This window comes from Xiphophorus hellerii, unplaced genomic scaffold, assembly GCF_003331165.1.
Source record: "Xiphophorus hellerii strain 12219 unplaced genomic scaffold, Xiphophorus_hellerii-4.1 PGA_scaffold_78__1_contigs__length_500000, whole genome shotgun sequence".
Lineage (NCBI taxonomy): Eukaryota > Metazoa > Chordata > Actinopteri > Cyprinodontiformes > Poeciliidae > Xiphophorus > Xiphophorus hellerii.
The window spans coordinates 195,182-214,383 of NW_022587653.1; the positions used below are offsets into that span (position 1 = coordinate 195,182).

At 39.1% G+C, this 19,202-nt stretch overlaps 3 protein-coding genes across 5 annotated transcripts; 2 read left to right on the plus strand and 1 right to left on the minus strand.

Moving 5' to 3' along the window:
- Nucleotides 1–851: 851 nt before the first annotated feature.
- On the plus strand, nt 852–10,673 carry LOC116716667 (solute carrier family 35 member E2A-like). Its single transcript, XM_032557476.1, has 9 exons — nt 852–1,137; nt 2,549–2,939; nt 4,470–4,605; nt 5,389–5,516; nt 6,534–6,654; nt 6,735–6,788; nt 6,866–6,938; nt 7,323–7,468; nt 9,420–10,673. The coding sequence occupies exons 2-9, from the start codon at nt 2,660–2,662 to the stop codon at nt 9,646–9,648; spliced, it is 1,167 nt and encodes a 388-aa protein (XP_032413367.1). The 5' UTR covers nt 852–1,137; nt 2,549–2,659; the 3' UTR covers nt 9,649–10,673.
- A 1,470-nt stretch (nt 10,674–12,143) lies between these two features.
- LOC116716659 (solute carrier family 25 member 45-like) lies at nt 12,144–17,203 on the minus strand. 3 transcript variants are annotated; one of them, XM_032557467.1, is made up of 8 exons: nt 17,062–17,203; nt 16,784–16,965; nt 15,432–15,570; nt 15,306–15,349; nt 15,154–15,225; nt 14,860–15,048; nt 13,588–13,822; nt 12,145–12,562 (listed from the first exon to the last, which is right to left on the minus strand). In XM_032557467.1, exons 3-8 carry the CDS (start codon nt 15,466–15,468, stop codon nt 12,282–12,284), a joined length of 858 nt encoding a protein of 285 aa, XP_032413358.1. In that variant the 5' UTR covers nt 15,469–15,570; nt 16,784–16,965; nt 17,062–17,203; the 3' UTR covers nt 12,145–12,281. The 3 variants fall into 3 exon arrangements, with proteins under 3 accessions (XP_032413359.1, XP_032413358.1, XP_032413357.1); XM_032557466.1 differs by lacking the exons at nt 16,784–16,965; nt 17,062–17,203 and adding an exon at nt 15,834–15,917; XM_032557468.1 differs by lacking the exons at nt 15,432–15,570; nt 16,784–16,965; nt 17,062–17,203 and having other exon boundaries at nt 12,144–12,562; nt 15,150–15,225; nt 15,306–15,325.
- A 100-nt stretch (nt 17,204–17,303) lies between these two features.
- LOC116716650 (mitotic spindle assembly checkpoint protein MAD2B-like) lies at nt 17,304–19,202 on the plus strand. Its single transcript, XM_032557461.1, has 5 exons — nt 17,304–17,645; nt 18,512–18,630; nt 18,713–18,784; nt 18,852–18,952; nt 19,061–19,202. The coding sequence occupies exons 1-5, from the start codon at nt 17,606–17,608 to the stop codon at nt 19,200–19,202; spliced, it is 474 nt and encodes a 157-aa protein (XP_032413352.1). The 5' UTR covers nt 17,304–17,605.

Genomic DNA, 19,202 nt, shown 5'->3' on the forward strand with positions numbered 1-19,202 from the left:
AAGTTTATACTTTTTCGCCTCCAGTGTTAGAACTTTGAATTTTTTTTCATACAGCGCACAATGGCCCAATATCAAATGTTTTCCAAGCCAATGTTACCTATCAATCTCTACACCAGAGAATTATTTTTTACAATACATTTCTAAATATTTTTTCCCCAAGCCTTCATTCATACATTAAAAAACGTAGCCGTCCGTACCGAAGAGACATTTTGGTTAAAAAAAAAAATAGAAAAAACCCCTCAAATCTCTAGATTTTTTGGATAAATAATAATAACATGAGAAATTAGATAATTAAAAAAAGTTAAATAATTTTTATAAGAAAGTTTTACGTTTTTTCCAGTGGCCAATACGTGGAATTATATATATATATATAGATAGATAGATAGATAGATAGATAGATAGATAGATAGATAGATAGATAGATAGATAGATAGATAGATAGATAGATAGATAGATAGATAGATAGATAGATAGATAGATAGATAGATAGATAGATAGATAGATAGATTTTTTTGCTAAGATGCTAAATACTTTACATTTTTTAGATAGTGATTTATGATAAATTAGGAAAAAGTGTCAAAAACAATTGTCGGACATTTGACTTTCTGACATTGCTGTGACAAGGTGTTGTACCGGATGTGAGTTATATTGACCACAAAAATAAAAGCGCTTTGATTGGTTTTGTTACTTTGTAGCATTGCGCATTTTCATTCTGAACAAAACATGTTCTGGTGGAATAATAAAATGCACATATTTAATTCAATGGTTTTCTGCTAAGCAGTTATCTTAATTTAAACGGTTTATTAAAATATTATCACTTCCTCTCTTTTGGCTGTTTAACACTAGCTTGACGCAGCGTGTAATTTGCTAGCAGCCACGTCTCAACCGAAGGTGCCTAACAACCTGTTACCTTCAGGGAGCCGCACGTTTTCCGGTCGGACCGAGGTTTTAGTTACTGCTCCGTCATGTAGTGCAGCATAGTAAACATGGCGGGTGGTTTAATGGGAGGAGGCATTCCCTTTGTTGCAGAAAACAAACGCAGCTAGCTAGCGTTAATGTGCAGCTTCCTCCTTTGGGAAACCTCTACAGAGCAGCTGGCTCTGCAGTCCAGGCTGAAGCGAGCAGATTTACCCAGAGGTAAGAGTTTGGTTTCTGGCTGTAAGGTTTTTATGACCCAAAACGCCAAGTGCCCTCATTTAATTGTTAGTTTGACAAGTTCCACCGTCAGAACTGGGTGTAATTCCGCACTTTGGTGTTTACTCAAGCTTTATCAAAATATCTTGACTCACTGCCTGGTTTACAATCAATGCTTTATTGTTTGGTCGCATTCTGATTTATATGTTTCATAAAGCCAATAAATAGAAACATTATACAGTAATAAGGTCGGGAGGTACTCCTCAAATTCACTTGAGTAGAAATAACGACACAAGAATAGTCAACGACTTCATTAAACGAAGGAAAATGATTTGAGTTCACGTTACAAAAGCTTGTGTGCTTTATATATATATATATATATATATATATATATATATATATATATTTATAGAAAAGACAAATGACACGTGATCCATACATTTTACACAAAAACAAATCTGGCAGTGTGGTTTACATTTGGATTCAGTTCCGTTATTAAATACATACTTTATTATATTTCATTGTCCGCACAGCTGCAAATTTCCAGGCTGACACAAATAAGAAAACTAAATGTTGTATATTTTTCTTCGCAAATTTTAGAGCTTACAAACATACGAATGTGTGTCTTGCCGCATTTTCTCAATTTGATTTACAACTGGATTTTGACCAGACCATTCTGACACATGAGTAAGCTTTAATTTGAGCCACTCCATTGTATACCCAGCTCTATAATTAGGGTCAACATAAAGGGGTAAGGTGAGTCTCTGTCCCAGTTTCAAGTCTTTTGTAGCCTCTCATAGGTTTTCGTCCAGGGCTGTCCTGTAATTAGATCCATCCATCTTCCATGTTTGTAATAAGAGAAAAGACAAATAACACGTGGTTCATACATTTGTAATAATAATTAAAAAAAGCATCCCTCTCGGTTGATGCAGTGTCTACCTTTTGCTGGTCGAACAGATTGTTCAGGGCACACCACACTTTTTTAAAAGGTTTTTTGTTTTTTTTGGCTCTAGTGGCCTTAATTTGATAGTGAATTGACAGGAAAGTGGATAATGAGAGGAGGGGAAAGGTCATCAGGCCGGACTTGAACCTGTGACGTCAGCATCGAGGACTGGTCTAGGCCTCAATATGTGGGATGTGCTTTTACCCTTGCACCAGCACAGCACCCAGCATATGTAAGATATTTCTAAAAAAAAAACAACATTCATCCTTTTCCCTCAGAATTACAATCGTGCAATACTTTATCTGTTACATACATCCCCCAATAAATTAAAGTGTGAGGTTGCAACACAGCAAAGCATGGCAAATTTAAGGGGAATACTTTTGTGCCATTTTTTATTTATTTATTCTTTTGTGCATGCAAAAATGTTGTTCTTACAATTTCAATTAACAAATCATTTTAATTCTGTCACAGAGAGACTCAAGAGGCTCATAGTTTCCATTGTTCGTCAGAAGATGAACTAACCATCAGACCCGCTCACCGGCTACACCAGTCCCCCGTGAATCCACCCAGTCAGCAGGTGAGATGAAGGGCAACAAACAGCCGGCCAAGCATTCGCTCTGGCACTTCCTGTCGCCGTTCCACACCCGCCAGGAGCGGGTGGTGCTGGCCCGGAGCGAGAGCCTGCCGGGGGAGCAGGTGCTGAAGATCACGGTTACAGAGACCACGGTGATTGAGGCGGAGTCCGGCGTGTGGAACTGGCGCTCCATGTCCTACCTGGGTCTCTGGTACTTCTTCAGCTTCTGCACCCTGTTTCTCAACAAGTACATCCTGTCGCTGCTCGAGGGGGAGCCCAGCATGCTGGGTAAGGAGTCTGTTTGCGTTAAACTCGGCTAATCAGTACTAACCTAACACCTTGCATTTTTTTACAAAGGATTTTCTTTTTGTTCTGAGGAACATAGGTTTGCATCAATCTTCAAGCCTACTGGACTTTGACTAGGAATATGGTTTGATTAAGGTGACATTTAAAGGCAATTGACATCAGTGGGTTTCATTCATTGGCATTAACCAGGGTTTGTTTAGGTGCTTGAAAGACTTAAAAATGCTAGAATTGAAGTGAAGTGCTTGATTATTGGATAAAGTGCTTGAAACTGCTTGATATTCTCCCTGGACAGTTTTGTAATAAAGCTGTAGTATTTATTTATATTATTTTGAAGCATTAAATTTGAGCGGAAAACTCATTTACCTTTACGCAAGCCGATTTGTTCAATGTAATGAATATTTATTGTTATTAATAGTTCAATTAGTTATTGATCTGTGTCATTGAAATAAAGATTGTCATATATTCTATATATTAAAGTTACTGAACTTGGAGGATTTTTTTGTTGTTGTTAAATCTGTGTTTTATTCTCACCCTGAGGCGTATAGAGTGTGAGAGAAAATTTTCTAAACATAACATTTTGTTATATTTCAGTTTAATGTCTTTGTGCTGTGTAGGATACTGCTGTAGTTCACCCATTTTCCCTTTTGTTCACCACCCAGGTTTGCTTACCGGTTTCGGGACCCGACCAAAACCCCTCGGTGTAAATTACCTTGAGACATAATGAGATTTGGTTAAGCATAAAACAGGCTTTAATGCCAAAAATGATCAGACGTTGCAAATCATACAAATGGAACAGATACAGAGTGACATTCACCTTAGGGCTGACACCAAGTGAAGCGAAGATTGTAGCGCGAGTTCTGCTTTTATTCTTCTCCTCATGCTGCTCCGTCTGTAAGGTGTTGTGCTTCCTTCATCAGTTTTTGTTTGTGTGTGACTGTCGCCAGTCTTATATGTTATGGATATGTAAGCGTGCTGCCATGTGCATGTGAGCAGATAAAATTTGGAGGAAAGACAGAATCACTTTATCCATAACAAAACCAAGACAATATTAATAACAGTAATAAATTATGTCATATTATCAATTGAAATTGAATTGAAACTGTCTTTAATTTATTTGTACTGATTTAATCTCCAAAGTGTGGTGCGGGAAAAGTTTGTAAACTTGCATTGAAAATGTTTGAAAAGTGCAGATTTTCACCGTAGTAAAAGTGTATGAACAAAGGGAGTTTTTGCATTGGTGCATCACATAAAATCTATTAAAAAAAAAAACAAAAAAAAACACACACACAAAATACACAGAAGTTTTTTGCTGTAATGTTACCAAATGTGAAAATGTTTTGGGTATATAAAGACCTCTGGAAGCTACTATAAACTGTCAATTGTTAGAATATACAGAAAAGCTCCTAAATTTGCTGAGTGAAGTTAACAGGTCTATTTTAGCTGGTGAAAGTTGTACTTAACATCTCCATTAGCGACTCGAGCTTTTACCGTTTCTTCTTCTTGCTCATGTAGGTGCTATTCAGATGCTGTCCACCACCATCATAGGCTGCCTGAAGATGTTCATTCCCTGCTGCCTCTACAAGCACAAGTCCAGATCTGAATATCCATCCAACTTCATCATGATCATGCTATTTGTTGGACTAATGAGGTGCTCGCCTTTGTCTTTAAACCACATGAACACTTGAACGTATGAAGGTGTTCATATGCAGATATCGACTATCTGCTTTAGAATTGCAAAACCAGATGAGAGCATCATTAAACTACTGATGCAGCCTTCAGAAATGCAAATTAGGCTGCGTTCACACTGCAGCCTGAAGTGACCCAATTCCAATTTATTTATTTTTTTTGACGTAATACGACCTGTATCCGATCTTTTCATGACAGTCTGAACAGCACAGGTCGGATTCTTTTCGAATGCGACCCATATCCAATACGCATACGATTCAAATGCGACCTAACGTTCAGGTTGCATTCATCCGAACTGAACGTCACTGATACTGGACAAATCTCACTATTCTGCTTCCTCATACGCAAGCGGGAAGAAAAACAACAACCACGACGGACTATAATGAGGATTAAGTTGTTAGTATGCTGCTCCTGTCGGACAACGACTTCAAATGTGTAAGCTAAGCTCCACCGTTAGCCTCCATGTTTACTTCCACAAACACTGAGCACTTCTTCTTTTTATGGCGGTTGGCAGAACACTGAGAACGCTGACACTATTGCGTTCTCTACTGCGCATGCGGGAGACTTTCAGGTCGTTGGCCCGTTCACACTGCAGAACACGTACAGGTCTCATATGTGTGGCAGTGTGAACGGCCCTGGCAAAAAAACATTCGATTTGACAAAAAATCGGAATTGGGTCACTTCAGGCTGCAGTGTGAACGCAGACTTAGACATCACTCAGCTGCGTTGTCTGTGCTCTTGCTAGGTTCACCACTGTGGTTCTGGGATTGGTGAGTCTGAAGAACGTGGCGGTGTCATTCGCTGAAACGGTGAAGAGCTCGGCGCCCATTTTTACTGTGATCATGTCCAGGTTGATCCTTGGAGAATACACAGGTGAACAGACATGTTCTTGCTGTAGTAATCAGGCTTTGTTTTCTATTTGGCTACGGGATTGTTCCTTTTTAAATCAGAACGACATCAGATTTCATTTGTTAGGCCACTTAACCTGAGGGTTGTGCAAAGTCATATTGATATATATTTTGCACATCCCCAGTCTGCAGGGGGAGCCTTTAATAGACAGCTGAGCAAATTGTAAATAAAGTGGAATCTTGAAGCTCTAGAGCAGCTTTAATCAGCGACAGGGACGCTCAATAATTTGAGGACGCTCACTGAAGTAGAAGTGTCTCTCTGTGCCAGACCATTGGTTAGGAGCTGGTTTCATCTTGAAAGTAGCAGTGGGGTGTCTGCACATCCTGTAATTTAAAGTTTTAAATGAATGTGCCTAAAATGAAGGCCTTAAAATGTCTTGCATTAATAAAAAAAGAAAAAAGTGCAAGTTGGCCTTAAATACGTCAAATACGAGTCTTGCATTTTGTCGTGGCAGTACTAATTAACCTTGTATATGTAGTTTTCAGTAAGGCAACAAATTGGAGACCTCGTCATTCACAGCATTCTGTGACTCGAGGCCGTTGAGGCTACTGCTAACTCACTGCCAGTATACCATTGTTAGATGGCTTTTTTGCGTACATCATGAGTAATTGCAAATTTATTGCCGGCTGGCTGTGCGACGTTCGCCTGCCAATACGAGTATTTTCAGTGCTAAAAAGAAACTTTTAATTTTGACACTCTGGGGAGTTTAGGCTGTAGAGAGCCATATGTGTTGTGAAAAACACAAAGCAGCTACCAAGAGTCACAAACAAACCCCAGAAATGTTACAGTTGCTATTCTTGATCGCAATCCAGCAGGATTTCTCAACCATCCCCTTTGTTTACACACACACACGCACATATATATGTATATATCTTTGATTCAATGTGGCATTGAAAAGGGCTTTAAAAAGTCTTAAATTTGACTTGCTGAAACCTGCAGATAGCCTGAGCGGTGACTCATTTATTTGTTTCCAATCTTCAGGCCTCTGGGTAAACCTGTCCCTGTTTCCTGTCATGGCTGGCCTGGCCCTCTGCACGGCGTCGGAGATCAGCTTCAACATGCTCGGATTCTGCGCCGCGCTCTCCACTAACATCATGGACTGGTCTCTACCTCAGAGCTAGCTCCACGCTACCGCTTCTCAACTGTGAACACTTTGACTAACCTGTTATTTGTCTCTCCCAGCCTGCAGAATGTTTTCTCCAAGAAACTGCTGAGTGGGGACACATACAGATTCAGGTAGAAGAATTAAAAATGACCTCATTTTTAGCGTTGTGTTTTAAAGACTCTCTAAATCAGTGTTGTTGTTGTCGTAGCCCCCCAGAACTGCAGTTTTACACCAGTGCAGCAGCAGTCATTATGCTGATCCCTGCCTGGGTGTTCCTCCTGGTGAGTAAACACACATGCCCTTATTTATTTTCATCTAAATTGTTGATGCAGCTAATTAAATACCCACAGAGGCCATATTTTAATAGTTCTATTAAAATTCTATTAAAATAAATTAAAATGCTTGCCACACTTTTCCAATTTTTCTTTGTGGGAAAAGTGAACATCGTGTGTAGCAGTCCTTGTACCCCCAAAATTGCTCAGATAAAATCTCATTGAAGGTTTTGATTATAAAGCGACAACATCTGAAAACATGATATGGGACAGGGTGCTAGGCGATGCATCAGTCCAGCTCTGTTTGCTGAGGTCAAAGTGCTCCACTGATGACTGATAAGACTGAAAAGGTACAGCTGGAATAATTAATGACTCCTGTCTCCATGTTTCCAGGACGTCCCAGTAGCTGGAAAGAGTGGACAGAGCTTCTTGTTCAATCAGGACATTATCCTGTTGCTGCTTTTTGACGGCGGTCTGTTTCACCTACAGAGTGTCACGGCCTACGCCCTGATGGGCCGGATTTCCCCCGTCACTTTCAGGTAGCGCCAATCCACAACCTCTCGCTGGGAACTAGGCCTGTCATGGTGACAAATTTTGATGAGCCACAAATTGTCCCAGAAATGATTGGGATAAACAATATTACTGTCATTTTGAGACATTTTTTAAACTAGCAATAGTAATAATAATGCCTTATTAACATTTGACATTTTAAATATCCAAAATAAACTAACAAAACAGATGGAACAACAGTAATTAAAACAAATTATGAAGTCTCTGTAGCCAAAATTACATTAAAAAAAAAAAGATTCTTAGGTGAAAAACAGGTTAAAGTGGCAGGTAGTACAAACTAAATACTTCATACTGGGTGACAAATGTATGGTGGCTTTCCAACGACATTTAAGGGGAGCATCTCCATCAATTGAAATGATCTCGCTCATTTTAATTTACATCCATCCATCCATTTTCTTGTCCCTTGTCGGGTCAGGAGGTGCTGATGTCTATCTCCAGCTAACGTTCCAGACAAGAGGCAGGGTCACCCTGGACAGGTCGCCAGTCTGTCGCAGGGCAACACAGAGACATACAGGACAAACAACCATGCACACACACACACACACACACACACACACCTAGGGAGAATTTAGAGAGACCAATTTGACCTAACAGTCGGACTGTGGGAGGAAGCCGGAGTACCCGGAGAGAACCCACACATGCACAGGAAGAACATGCAAACTCCGTGCAGAAAGACCCCGGACCAGGAATCGAACCCAAGGCCTTCTTGCTGCGAGGCAACAGTGCTACCAACTGCGCCACTGTGCAGCCCATTTTAATTTACATTGCAATGAATTGATGTATTGCTTATTGTGACAGGCTTTACTGCCGAATCATTTTAATTTGGTTTAATTTATCTTCTTGGACCTATTTTAACATTTTACAACCGACTTTGTCAGGTGAGCTTTCCAGTTATTGAACATGTTCACTGTTATCTCCAGCGCAACAAAGTCCAGTTGAAGCTGGGTATAATCCTGAGATAACGTGTTGGATGTGGTCACATGCACTCCATCCTAATGTACACCACAGTTTAGTCCTAATGACCCATTCTTATTTTAACAGAGTTTTAAAAAAAGATGGTGACTGGTTTTGCTGGTTTGTTGAGAAATGAAAAAACTGTCAGAAAGCCGAACTGATCGCTGTGATTATTCCTTTGAGTTCGAGTGAAACCTGCGATGAAAACATACGAGGAAATAAATCCAATTCTAACAATAGCTAACAGCAGATGCCAAATTAAAATGCATAAAAAGTGTTTCAGTGAAAGTAAGACATTATTTCCTTTAGAAGCCTTAGAGATGCATCATATTACTGTTCATACAACAAAAGTGCTGCGTAATAGTGTGTGGAGAAATAAGCAGATGTGGTGCTAATTCTCATATCAGGTATTCAGAAATGTGGTTTAAATGGGTGAAAGGTCCTTGAAGGAGAGTAAGGAAATGGTGAAGTCACTTCCTTACTTTGAACTTGACCGCCTTTGCCATGAGTCGGCAGAATTGAGAGATGCAATGTGCTGATCCTTTGCGGTGAACTTCGGCACCGCGGAACCTCTTTTATCGCTGATCTTCACTCGGCACACAGCAGCTGAAACTGTGGTATATTCATACTTTAGATTGTATCTGATTGTACAGATTTGACCATCCATATGGCAGCTGAGAAAAAGGAGAAGTATGGTTAGAATATCAATATCTGCTATTAATACCTTAATATTGATTGTAATTCAGCAAGTCCCCTCGACGATCCCTTATGTTTATAGTTTGTTTTTTGTCTGTCTTAAATTTCATTCGAGGAGGCATTAAAATTTGACTTGCTTGAAGCCTGCAGACGCACAAATATAAAATGGAAATGTAGGTATGGTTTTACAGTGTGCAGGCCACAAGGACCAACTCTGTAGGCGTGCTTGAGATTTAAAAACCAGCAGCAACGTTTCTCCCTCGTCCTCAGTGTCGCCAGCACGGTGAAGCACGCCCTGTCGGTTTGGCTGAGCGTCATCGTGTTCAGCAACCAGATCACCCTGCTCAGCGCCATCGGCACCGTCGTCGTCTTCTTCGGCGTCCTCTTGTACAACAAAGCCCGGCAGATGCAGAGGGAAACCTTGCAGGCTATGGTAGCCGAGCAGAGCAACAAACCACTCCTGCAGGACCAGGACTTTGAACCCTCACAGACTAAGTGACGATTAAATGCCACATATTCCAGATAAAAGACGGCCTTCTTGGAGACGAAGTTGAACGGGGACCTCTGTTAGATAAACCCTTCTGCATTCCTGTGGAACGAGACAAACAGTATTTCTTAACCACCCGTTTTAACCTCATGACCCCTTTAAGCGTCCTCTTTTTCAGTTTTTTTTAAAGCGGTCAACATGAGAAGCTCAGGGAAGCGCTGCTTGGTTCTTCGTCTGTGGTAAAGACGCTGCTAAACGTGTCGGAGCTGCAGCTTTTAAACTGTCACGGGTCGTGCAGTCCGCACTGCATCGTCCAGTGCAAACCTTGAAAACTCATTGAAGGTTATAACATGTGAAAGAGTCTTTGGTGCCTGATTTTTTGTTGTTGTTGTTGTTTGGCTTGACACATTTATAGGAAATGTGAAATATCAGAAAACCATGATTTGCATTCCAGGAATGCTTCTGTCATGTAAATGTTTGTTTTTGTTTCTTCGCCGGTTATCAATCATCGTCACTATTATTGTTCTACTCTTTCATGAAGTTTTGTGCTGTATGAAATATGAAGGTGCAGCTTCATATTTTCCTTTCTTATCAGATTTACAGCAAGAGCTGAATGAATCGAACATAAACATTTTATTAACGTTCAGCGTGTTCACTTCACGTTGCTGCTCTTTGTTTTGGTTGACCGTTTTCAAGTTTGTGCACACAAACAGATGTGGATGTTTTTGTCATCTTCAAACTTACATTTGTTTTTAAATAAAGAAGGTGAAAACAACCAACCATAAGCTGTATATCTGAGGTTTTCCAGACTAAGGATGTAAATCTGTCTGTGAGAGTTTATCAATATGCTGCTCACTACAGAAAAATAAAAGGTTTCCTCCCTTCCAACCTGCAGTCAGTCATTTATTTGGTTTGCAAGTCCTGGCCGTCTGCAACCTTTACAATCCAAGGTAAAGGTTGGATTGTAAAGGAGCCATTTCTGCCCTCAGTAGAGGAAAATAAAACAGGTGTAGAGCCACAAGTATTACTGACCTTTTGAAAAAAGACCGCTTTTGACAAATATCTACTACAGAAAATCTGTTATTTTTAAAGAGCAACAAGTTTACTCTTATGTTATGTTTTAATGCAAAGAAAAGCTAACTTTTTCTAAAGGATAATGACTACATTTTCTTACGTGGGATCTTGATAGTTGCACAAAGTTTTGAGCATAATAAAAAAATTTTATTCTGTCACGGGAATTAAAAGCAATTATTCTGTGAAATAAAAGCTGAAACGTACTTTTGTTGTATCTATTTTGAAAATTCAAGTTGTTTAGCATTTTTAGGCAGTTTTTAAGAGCCGTTGTCGAGGGTCCAAAGAGTCAGATGTGGATTCGGAGCCGCAGGTTTAGAAGTTACTTCTACAGACTGCGTGGGTAAAAAAAGTTGGGTTGTGATTGTAGAAATAGGAGCACAGAATCATATTTAGCTTACAAGATGTGCTCTAAGATTGATTATATGACCTGAGTAACTTCATCTTTATTTCAAACCTATAAAACTATGGTAAGAGTTTGCAAACAAGCCAAAACAGACTTTAATAAGTAAAAATGCTGCCTCACATATTATCCAAACACATATACACACACACGACACACCAAAAGAATTCTCTGGTATTTTCAAGGACAACAAAAAAATACACTCTAATAATAGTAACCCTTTTAATACAGTTCTTTATTATTTTTGAGAATTACAGTACATACAGCATAAAGTGTATTTGAAAGTTGTGTGCAGAAAAAACGTGTTTTGCATTGGTGACCTGTTTCAAGGCAAAACTCATCGGCTTTTAAAGTCTAAAACTAGTTTAACGCATAAATTCGGATCTTACACGTTGACAGCTTGTAATAAAACCTTCAGGGTCAGATAACAACACTTATCATAAGCAAACAAGCAGAATAATTCAAAACATTTCAAACGTCCTGGGATTAGGATTGGCCTTAACAGATCATCCAAATCTGCAAGACGAGTGGCGAACTAGCATCTTTGAGGTAGATGTGTGGTAACAACATAAATCTTTAAAGATTCACATTTGTAGCTACCAAAGGACTTGGCAAAGCCAAATAATTCATGTATGTGAATCTAAAAGACATTTTACATGGCTCAAAAACTTGAAGAAATTAAGAACAATAAATGAAACACCGAGTCCAGTCATGTCTATAAAATAAGCCTATCTGTGATGATTATGCCCCTCATTTGTACAGTGCACATACTTTGGAACGAAGGGTGTCATTTTTAGTTTTGCTACTTTTGCTGTGACGGCTTCGTTTTACTTTTTTTTTTAATACTTGACCATCTAACCTAAGAGTTAGGTAATAATAGGTTTTGCTGTTGAAAGTAAGAGTATTTGCACATCTGCAACATGGAACACTTTCTACAGTAAAAATATTGGATTCTCTGTTGTGTTACTGAGGTATTGAGGTATAAAGCTGCTTAGCTTTGTTTATCTTTTATCAGAGCATACATTACCTCATATAACGACAAACTTTGGTTGTTTTAGCCTTGATCTGTGGACAGATTTTTGCATCTCTTTGCAATATCACCTTGAAAATATCAGACGTAGCGTTAACTTCCTTGCGTCCTTTGGCGCTCATTTACTGAAAATAGTTTTTCCTATTTGCCTGATGGACAGAAGCTCTTCAGCAGACTCTCGTAGGTCAGGAAGGTCACGGCGTTGACGGGGAACGCCCTGACACTGTTCAGCAGGAGGCCTTTGAAGAAGACTCTGACTCCTTCCTCCTTCAAGCTCACTCTCATGCAGTGCAGGACCCCGCTGTACTGCTGACCACCGGCTCCAGACATCTGGAGCCGAGCTTTCACGACGTCCATGGGCGTGGCACATGCCCAGGTCACCACACCTGCCACGCCTCCTGCCATCAGTATGGCAAAGGTACCTGAAGACGGAGGAAACATTAGCATTCACTTTGGAAATCGTGGAGATCTTTGATGGTCGGTGTTTTAAAATGAAATCACGCTAAATGCAGTTTTCAACCTTTCATCACATCACCACCTTTAGCTTAAAAGGTTTTTCATCTGACGTGATAGACTAACACGATTGACGGCAGTATAAAATAACAGATATACCCAAGGAATGCAAAAGACGTACGTTTTTGTGCCACAATAATCTTAACATGCTTGAAAAGGAGTAGGAAGAAGTAAAAAAAAAAAAAAGTGCCTAAAATAGAGCCTAAATGTGACGTGGAAGGGAAATCTCTAAATTTTGTTCAAACAAAAGTGTGGAAAGTGTAGTGTGAAATTCTGTTGAGGCTGCTTTGTGTACACCTCAAAAACACAAAATCTTACCAAGTGTTTTTGGTCTGTCTAGTACAAATATCTTAGTACACTTGAAATAAGACAAAACTGACTTACAAGCATCTGTTGAGCAAGATATAAGAGTTGTTTTAAGTTAATAACTTCTTAATATAGATGAAAAAGTACAAATTCAAATGGCAGATTATTTCACTTTTAACAGTGTCTTGGGAAAAATGTCTTGTTTTAAGTGAAATAATCTGCCAGTGGAAGAAGTATTGTCAATATTATAGTAGTACTGTAGTACTATCAACATTATTATTTATATATATAGCTTATTGTGATCCTCCTACGCACACACCAAAGACGTCACATAACCTCTGACCTGTAATTTTCACTCCAATAACAGACTTTCTGGCCTAACTTTCTACTTTTCTTTGGTCATTTTTGAAAGCCAGGCATTAGTCTTATTTGTGCAACATGTAGCTCTTATGTTTGCTGTGCTAATATACTAGTGGTTGTGCAAACAGCAAATATGAACCTTCTAGGTGTGACTCTTTTCAAGTACTTTTTTTTTTAAATTATTGAACAGTAATTACATTATTTTGGCTTTCATCCTGGCATAGTCTGACTGACTCATGGTTTCTTGTGTCAGTGAGCTCAGCCTGACCTGGCTCTTCTCCGGTCTCAGTCAGGGCCTTACGAATGAGCTCATAAGGCAGGAAATAGAGTCCGTAGCATGGTACGTCCCTCAGAGCCAGAGCCGCCCCTCCTCTATAGAGACCCCTGACCCCCTCCTGTTGGAGTATGACTGCCACACAGTGTATGGGTCCACGGTACCGCTCGGCCGTTGTTTGACCCTGCAGACGCACCTTCACCAGATCAATCGGGGCACAAACCAGCACCTGGGAGCAAAGAATTTTAAAGGGATAATCCACTCAAATGACTGAAGATTTAATTTGCTGAACGTATTTTTGGCACGTTGTCGCTTACTGTCCCATGAAAATCTGTAATGCTTCAGACCGCCAAACAAACTTTAATGTCAGTTAAGAAAAGAAAATAGCAAGTTATGGTAAGTGAATACAAAATGTACATTTCAAATGACGATTTTGTGTATTAGGAGGAAGAGATTTCCAAACAAATGTGAACATATAACTTCCCTCTTGTTAAATCAACATTTGATTAATTTAATCTGACACATCTTTATCACTGTTGGTTTAAGGGGCAATTATATTTTAAAATAGGGCCAAGTTGGGACAGATACCCTTTAATCCTTATTAATTAAATCCTTATTTGAAAAAAAAAAAGCTTTCTGCATTTAATCAGGTTATAGTTGTGTGATATTGAAATAAGTGCAATCATTCGAAATGGTAAACTCTATAAAGCGCCAATACATTTTTATGGCATAAGTATAAATTGTCTCATTAAAATAATAAACCCAAAAACTTCTTGTACTTCTCTTTGTGTCCTTAATTTTGATTTTTTTTTTTTTTAAAAACAACAAAAAACAAAAAAGTTATTGTTCTGGTAACAGTTGAGGTTTGGGCATGTGCTGCCATCTGCAGGCGAATTAAATAAATGATTTAGATTAGGTTTAAAAAACAAAATCCAACTTTAATAAGTTTTTGCTGTTTGAAGGCAGGCTTAATGAAATACATTAAGCATTTGCATTTGTGTTTTGATTTACACTCCAGACTTTCTAGCAATGTAAAAATCTGTAAGACATCATTGACTTCTTTCTTACTTAAAGCCCATCCTTAATCATATTAAAATTCATGTCACAATTAATATGCTTTTGCTTGTTTTCACTCTTTATGTTCTTTAGAAGAACAATCTTCATTCTGAAGCCCAAGCTCAAACAGAATCACAGGCATATTCGTTCACCCGAGGCTCTGTAAGAAGATGTTTGTGTGAAAACCAATGAGCCGATGAGTGAGCTTACCTGCACCATGCCTGAAAAGCAACCCGCAGTAAAGACTTGTAGTGAAGACACTTGGTTGCGGTGGCTGGTGAGACGACGATCAGACTGAGAGAGGTAATCTAAAGCATTACTGTAGGAGCCAAAGACAATGGAGTTGACAAGGCCAGTGGTCAAAACAGGGAAGGACATGCCCTTGAAGAATCCGTGGAACTGATAGAGAAGATACAAAACATTAACATCAACCTCATAATCCTAATTGCAACAGGTTTGTGCTTAATCAGAAATACAAAACAAAACAAAGGATGAGTCACCTACTCCTTCGTTCAAGTATGTCTTGGTCACACAGTCAAATATCCCTTTATACACAGACTTGGCTTGCAGACGCACCTACGAATACAACATTGTTCCATCATAAGCATGATTTAGACACGATGACACATTAACAGGCTTTCAGAGCTCCATGTAACCTTCACTGTGTCCAACGGATGTCCCACTGCGATTCCCACTGCACCTGCAAAAGCCATCAAGGGAGACGTTGTTGCATCAGCCATTCAAGCATCGTGCTGTATTTGCTTCACAAGTAATTTTTCTACCTGAAATGCTCCCAGCTACGAACTCCAAAAACGGCATGACTTCACAATCTGCAAGGAGGTCCGGGTACGTGTGCCCTTTCAACGGTTATGCACAGCAATGCATTTACAGCAGCGTATGTGCAAACTCCACCATGGCCAGCTGTTGGATAGTTAATATGTGAAGAAGTGAAAAAAACTAGGTGAAAAGTGAACACTCCTCCAGTCTGTAGCATTTTTTACAGTAGATAAGCCTCTCTGAGTTGTACCAAGAGTTAAATCAAAACCATTTTACTTTCATCGGAAGGGTGAGTTCGGTTGCACAGTTTAGGCTTGTGCAAAAACAGCAATTCCACATGCAGGTTATATCAATGTGAAACATGGCCTCTAATTAAGAGGTTTGTGAAGTGAGACCACAGTGCTTACCATCTGAAAGTGTCACCTCATTGTCATGGTTTCCTGACAGATCTGCATAAAGTAAAGCTCATCGACATTCTTTGCATAGAGTTGCAGGTTGTGGTTGATCTTTGGCTTCAACTCTGAGCAGGTTGTAAAATCAGCCCAGCCGAATTTTCAAAATAAAAGACTTCATTGACTGCTCTGTGTTAGGAATGTGTAGCTGTAGACCACACATCAACATTTTTCTTCGTATTTATTTGCAGAATTATCCGAATTCTATTCTCAATTTTTTTTTTTTGTAGAACAGTCTAATGATGCCTGGAACATGTGTAAAACTTGATTTGTATTTTATTTTACAGATTTACTGCTTTTAAGAAACAGAAGACAAAAACAATAACTGCATTTGCCAATCATAATTATATTAGTATGGATTTGTTTGAAAACAGACGCAATTGCTAAACATTTATCTGGAAAGATATTATTTTAAAATGGCAATAAATGTTATATTCCCCGCTTTATTCTTCACATATGAAAAGCAAAATGCATAAAAATTGCCGTTTGTTTATGGCATGTTGCCATGCAATACAAATACCTCGCATCTGTTTCCAGACTTTGCCACATTTCAACCACAACCTCCAATATGTATAACGGGACTTTTAGAAACAGCACAAAGCACGGAAGACAATGTGAAGTGGGGGAAAAAATATATAAAGGGTTTCTCTATGAAGCTGTTTATTCACTAATGTTTTCCGACAAACCTAGGATATTGCCACAGAACAGCTGCACCAGCTGTGGCTGTAATATCAATAAAATATAGGGGGGGGGGAAACAAGGTGTAGGAATCATTTTACACATTTTAAACTGCATGTTAAATAATCATACATTTTTGCATAAGAATGGGAAGTACAAAAAAAAATATCAGCTAATAGAAAATAGCAGAAAGAACATAGAAAATGCCAAAAGACGTTTTGTCTCACCCAAATGACATGAGCAATGGTGAGAATGAAGTAGCTGTCAAGAATTTGTTCAATATGTTAATTTATTATTATTTTTCTTTTATTGCTGAAGTAATCCGTTCCGAAGTAATCTTGTCCTTGCAGGGTCGCGGGGAAGATCCAGCGGGTGTGGACTAGAGGTGGGGTACAGCCCGGACAGGTCACTAGTCCATCACAGGGCAAAGCAAAGTGCTCATGGTCATTTAGAGACACAGCTGAAATTTCATTCTATTAATTAAAGAGAAATGCATGTGAATTACTTTCTTTTTTTTTCTTTTTTTTTTTTTTAAAGAAGTTAATAATTCTTTTGAAGCAAATTTGACCAACGTTTCAAATTTCTTTGGAACCGAACTGATCTGTTCCCCCTATTGCCCAGCTTAATGGCAGAATGCACTGTTATGTTAAAAAATACGCAATACATCTGGAAGAACAGAGAAAAACAAAACCAACCGCGCCAAAGGATAAGCTTACGTCATCATTGTTGGACATTGTTGGAGCGAGCCAAAACAATACGCTGCGTCATTCACGTGCGCCACGAGGCTTTGGTATCCTCGGCAACATCACGGAATTAGCCGCTCTTTTGGTTGTTAAGAAGATTATAATATACCCATTTAAGTTTGTTTGCTTTGCTGCCACTGTTCTCTGATAATAGGAGGTCATTTTAATTCTTGACATTTCTGCCAAACATCGACACAAAAGAGGAATGTTAAGCAACTAGCAGCAAAACGAATATTTTACTGCTTCCCAAGCAGAGCTAGCTCGAAGAAACATTTTTCCTCTATTCTCTTTGTTGGGAAATTGACAATGACAACCCTGACAAGACAAGACCTTAACTTTGGACAAGGTAAGACAGCCAGCCTAATAAAACTGTGAGTTGGTTTTATTTTTGGAGGCTGTGTGTTCTCTGAGTCCCCGGTAAACACAGCAGCACGTTTCTTTTCGTAGTTTTAATATTCGGACAATATTTGAAGCTTAATAGAGAGATGAAATAAGTGGAAATATATGCTATAAAAGTATAGCATATATTTCTATAGTATATATGCTGTTTTTTATTATTATTATTATTATAAAATAGAACATCAGATTTGTTTTACAGTGCTGGAGTTGATCATTTAGCTGTTTTATTCTCATCCTAAACAATAAGAACAAGTTAAGGATTCCCGGAGAGTCGGATATTTTAGCGGGGTTTGATTTTAACATAAAATTCTAACCCTAACTCATTTATGAGGTTCAGTCATTTTTCTAAAACCTAAAATATTTGAGGCTGTAAATAAAACATAAATGTTCACTCCGAATGTGAAAACCGTGATCATACATAAACCACGTGAATGAGAAACAATGTATATTTCATTCATTTTTGCTGTTGTTTATTATGCAATGCCTAGTTAAAGTATGTAAACCTCTTGAACTTTTTTTTCTTCACCTTTTGTCACATTATAACCACAAACTTCAGCTGTTTTGATTGGATTTCTTTAGAAAAAGTGTGGCCTATGCAAGTATTTACACTCCTAGATTGCATACTTTGCAGAACCACCCTTTGCTAACGGTGTGCCAAAATGCAGTTTTAGTTTCCTGCTAATGTTTATTACTGCTTGATTTGTATTGTAACATAATTAAATAACTTCCTGTCGCAGTTTGGTTCATGTTTGTCATCCTCCTCCCTTAAACAGTGCATAAGTGGCCTGATTCAGGGTTACTCCTCTCTTCCAGTGGTTGCTGATATTTTGTGCGAGTTCCTGGAAGTCGCGATTCATCTCATCCTGTATGTGCGTGAAGTCTATCCCTCTGGAATCTTTCAGAAGAGGAAGAAATACAACGTACCCGTGCAGGTAGAGACTTCTGAAGAAATGCACGACACGTCTAAGACGGATCTGCTTGACTGTGTTCTGTTTTTGGCACAATTATCCTCAGATGTCCTGTCACCCTGAGCTGAATCAGTACATCCAAGACACTTTACATTGTGTGAAGCCACTCATCGAGAAGGTAAGACGAGCTCGGCTGGTTTTTTTCTCTGCGACGGCGCTGATGGTTTATCATATTCACGTCATAGAACGATGCAGAGAAGGTGGTCGTGGTCATCATGGACAAAGAGCATCATCCGGTCGAGAGATTTGTGTTTGAGATCTCCCAACCTCCTCTGCTCTCAATCAGGTTTGCAGCCTCTTTTTGGACCAGCAATACCCAAAGTGCAGCTACCTTTTGTCAAAGTCACTTCAATTGTATTTTTTGATCACTAACTGGAGTAATTGATTGGCACAGCTCAGACACTTTGTTGTCGCACGTGGAGCAGCTGCTGAGAGCGTTCATCCTGAAGATCAGCGTGTGTGACGCTGTTTTGAACAACAACCCCCCAGGTGAGAGGAGTTATCACTGTAAGCTCCTAAACGGTAAACACAAATAG